General features: G+C 57.1%; 1 protein-coding gene across 1 annotated transcript in view; it reads right to left on the bottom strand.

Annotated features, from left to right (window-relative positions):
* The window catches only part of ECI1 (enoyl-CoA delta isomerase 1), a 4,903-nt gene that overhangs the window by 993 nt on the left and 1,986 nt on the right, over positions 1-1,924 (bottom strand). Inside the window, exons 4-5 of the mRNA XM_010145899.1 lie at positions 1,317-1,438; positions 499-677 (exon numbers count right to left, since the gene is read on the bottom strand). Coding sequence (XP_010144201.1) covers positions 499-677; positions 1,317-1,438 — 301 coding nt within the window. The remainder of the gene's footprint in view (positions 1-498; positions 678-1,316; positions 1,439-1,924) is intronic.

Genomic DNA, 1,924 nt, shown 5'->3' with positions numbered 1-1,924 from the left:
CATTTCTGCAAAGTTTCATTGAGAGTAGCCAAGGTGTGATATGTGGCTGCCACGCTCAGGAGGTGGCACAGGATGGGGGAACTCAGATCTAGCCCTGGCCGGCGGAGAGCCCTCTCCCAGCCCAGGAACAGCCCGAACACACATGAGGAGTCTGCACTTGCCGTCTGTCCTCACACCTCCCCTGCCATCCCCAGCTCAGCAGGGAGCTGATCCGGCCCACAAAGGCGGACCGGCAGCCACCCAGGCACTCTCGCCCAGGCTGCTCCATCAGCCCTGCACACCCAGCTCGGTGTCCTCCCACACGGGGGCACTGGCAAGCCCGCTGCTGTTAGCCCAAGGCTGCCTGGACGACTGTGCTGGGCTTTCCTACCTCCCAGACACCCACACCTTCCCTTTCAACAGACGCTGCTACGTAGCTCCCAGGTACCAGCACCACCAACCCTGTCCTTCCCACCCAGATGGGATCCCCGCTTCCTCTGCCAGAGGTGCCACCCTTACCGGGAAGGGCCAGCCACTGTGCCATGACAGCCGCAGCCTTCTCCTGCAGCTTCTCCTCTGGCACCAGCTCGTCCACAAGGCCAATCTTGAGAGCCTCGGGGGCGGAGTGGAGGATGCCCAGCTGAAGGGAGCGTTCAGCAACTCTGTGTCCCACAACGTTCACAAACGTGTCTTTAAACCTAGAAGAGATGGGAGGAAAAGCCACGGTCAGGGAAAGAAACTACCATGCAGACACGGGAGCTAAGAGCATGCTTGGTCCCACGCCCCAGGAACGGGTCTTTAAGCAGCAGCTACAGGCTCAGCCTCGCTGCGGAGCCATTCGAGCTTGGGTGCTACCCCAAGAGCGCTCCCCCTCCTCTCCACGAGAGGCTCCATCCACCTCAGCGCACCGGTCCCAGCTGTGCCCACTTGCTGGGAGGTGAAAGCTCCTTCCAGCAGCACCTTTACACCTTCTTAGGGCACCCAAGGGCCTGCGCCTTGAGATCTCCACAGCCATGGGACTTTGCAGGGACCCAAAGCCTGTTCCCAGCCCGAGCCTGACCAGGGAGATGTCCCAGCGCTAGCTTTGGAGCTGACTGCAGTCAGAACTGAGGTGGGTCCTCATTGCTTCAAGGATGTGAGGACATTCTGCAACTTGAAAGCTTTTCAGTTACCTGCAGGCTGGGACAGAGGAATGAGGTGCTGTCTTCTGCGACTGCCTGATCACTGACACATAAAACCACACTTCAGCAGCCAGGTAAACTCATTCATGAACTCCTTGAAGATTAATTCTTTCTAGAGACCTACACGTGACGCTAGAAGTGGGACCAGGGGCCTACCAGAAAGGAGCCACGATGCCCAGCTGGGCTTCGTTCAGGCCGATGATGAACTTGGGGTTCTCCACCATGACCCTGTAGTCACACGACAAGGCAACGAGGCAGCCTCCCGCTGGGCTGGCCCCCTGGCAAAGAGAAGGGAAGAGTCCAGGTCGTGGTTACACACGTTCCCTCAGCCCCGGCCTCGCTGTTTCCTCCAGAGCAGATGGAGCCCTGGGGGCAACAGAGCAGACATCCCCCAAGTCTCTGATTACCTGATTGGAAACAGCCCTAAACAAGAGTTCTGACAGATTTACCAGCGTCTGTCCTTTCCCTTTTCAATGCTCCTTGTTCCTTGCATTTTCCAGCCTGGAAATCTAGTTGATTGATCCGTGCTACACGGCCTCGCTGTTTCCTCCAGAGCAGATGGAGCCCTGGGGGCAACAGAGCAGACATCCCCCAAGTCTCTGATTACCTGATTGGAAACAGCCCTAAACAAGAGTTCTGACAGATTTACCAGCGTCTGTCCTTTCCCTTTTCAATGCTCCTTGTTCCTTGCATTTTCCAGCCTGGAAATCTAGTTGATTGATCCGTGCTACACGGGCTGCAAACCCTGCAGCATTTTCTTGTAA

The sequence above is a fragment of the Buceros rhinoceros genome, unplaced genomic scaffold, assembly GCF_000710305.1.
Source record: "Buceros rhinoceros silvestris isolate BGI_N320 unplaced genomic scaffold, ASM71030v1 scaffold26901, whole genome shotgun sequence".
Taxonomy (NCBI): Eukaryota; Metazoa; Chordata; class Aves; order Bucerotiformes; family Bucerotidae; genus Buceros; species Buceros rhinoceros.
This window is presented reverse-complemented; position numbering and strand designations above follow the sequence as displayed.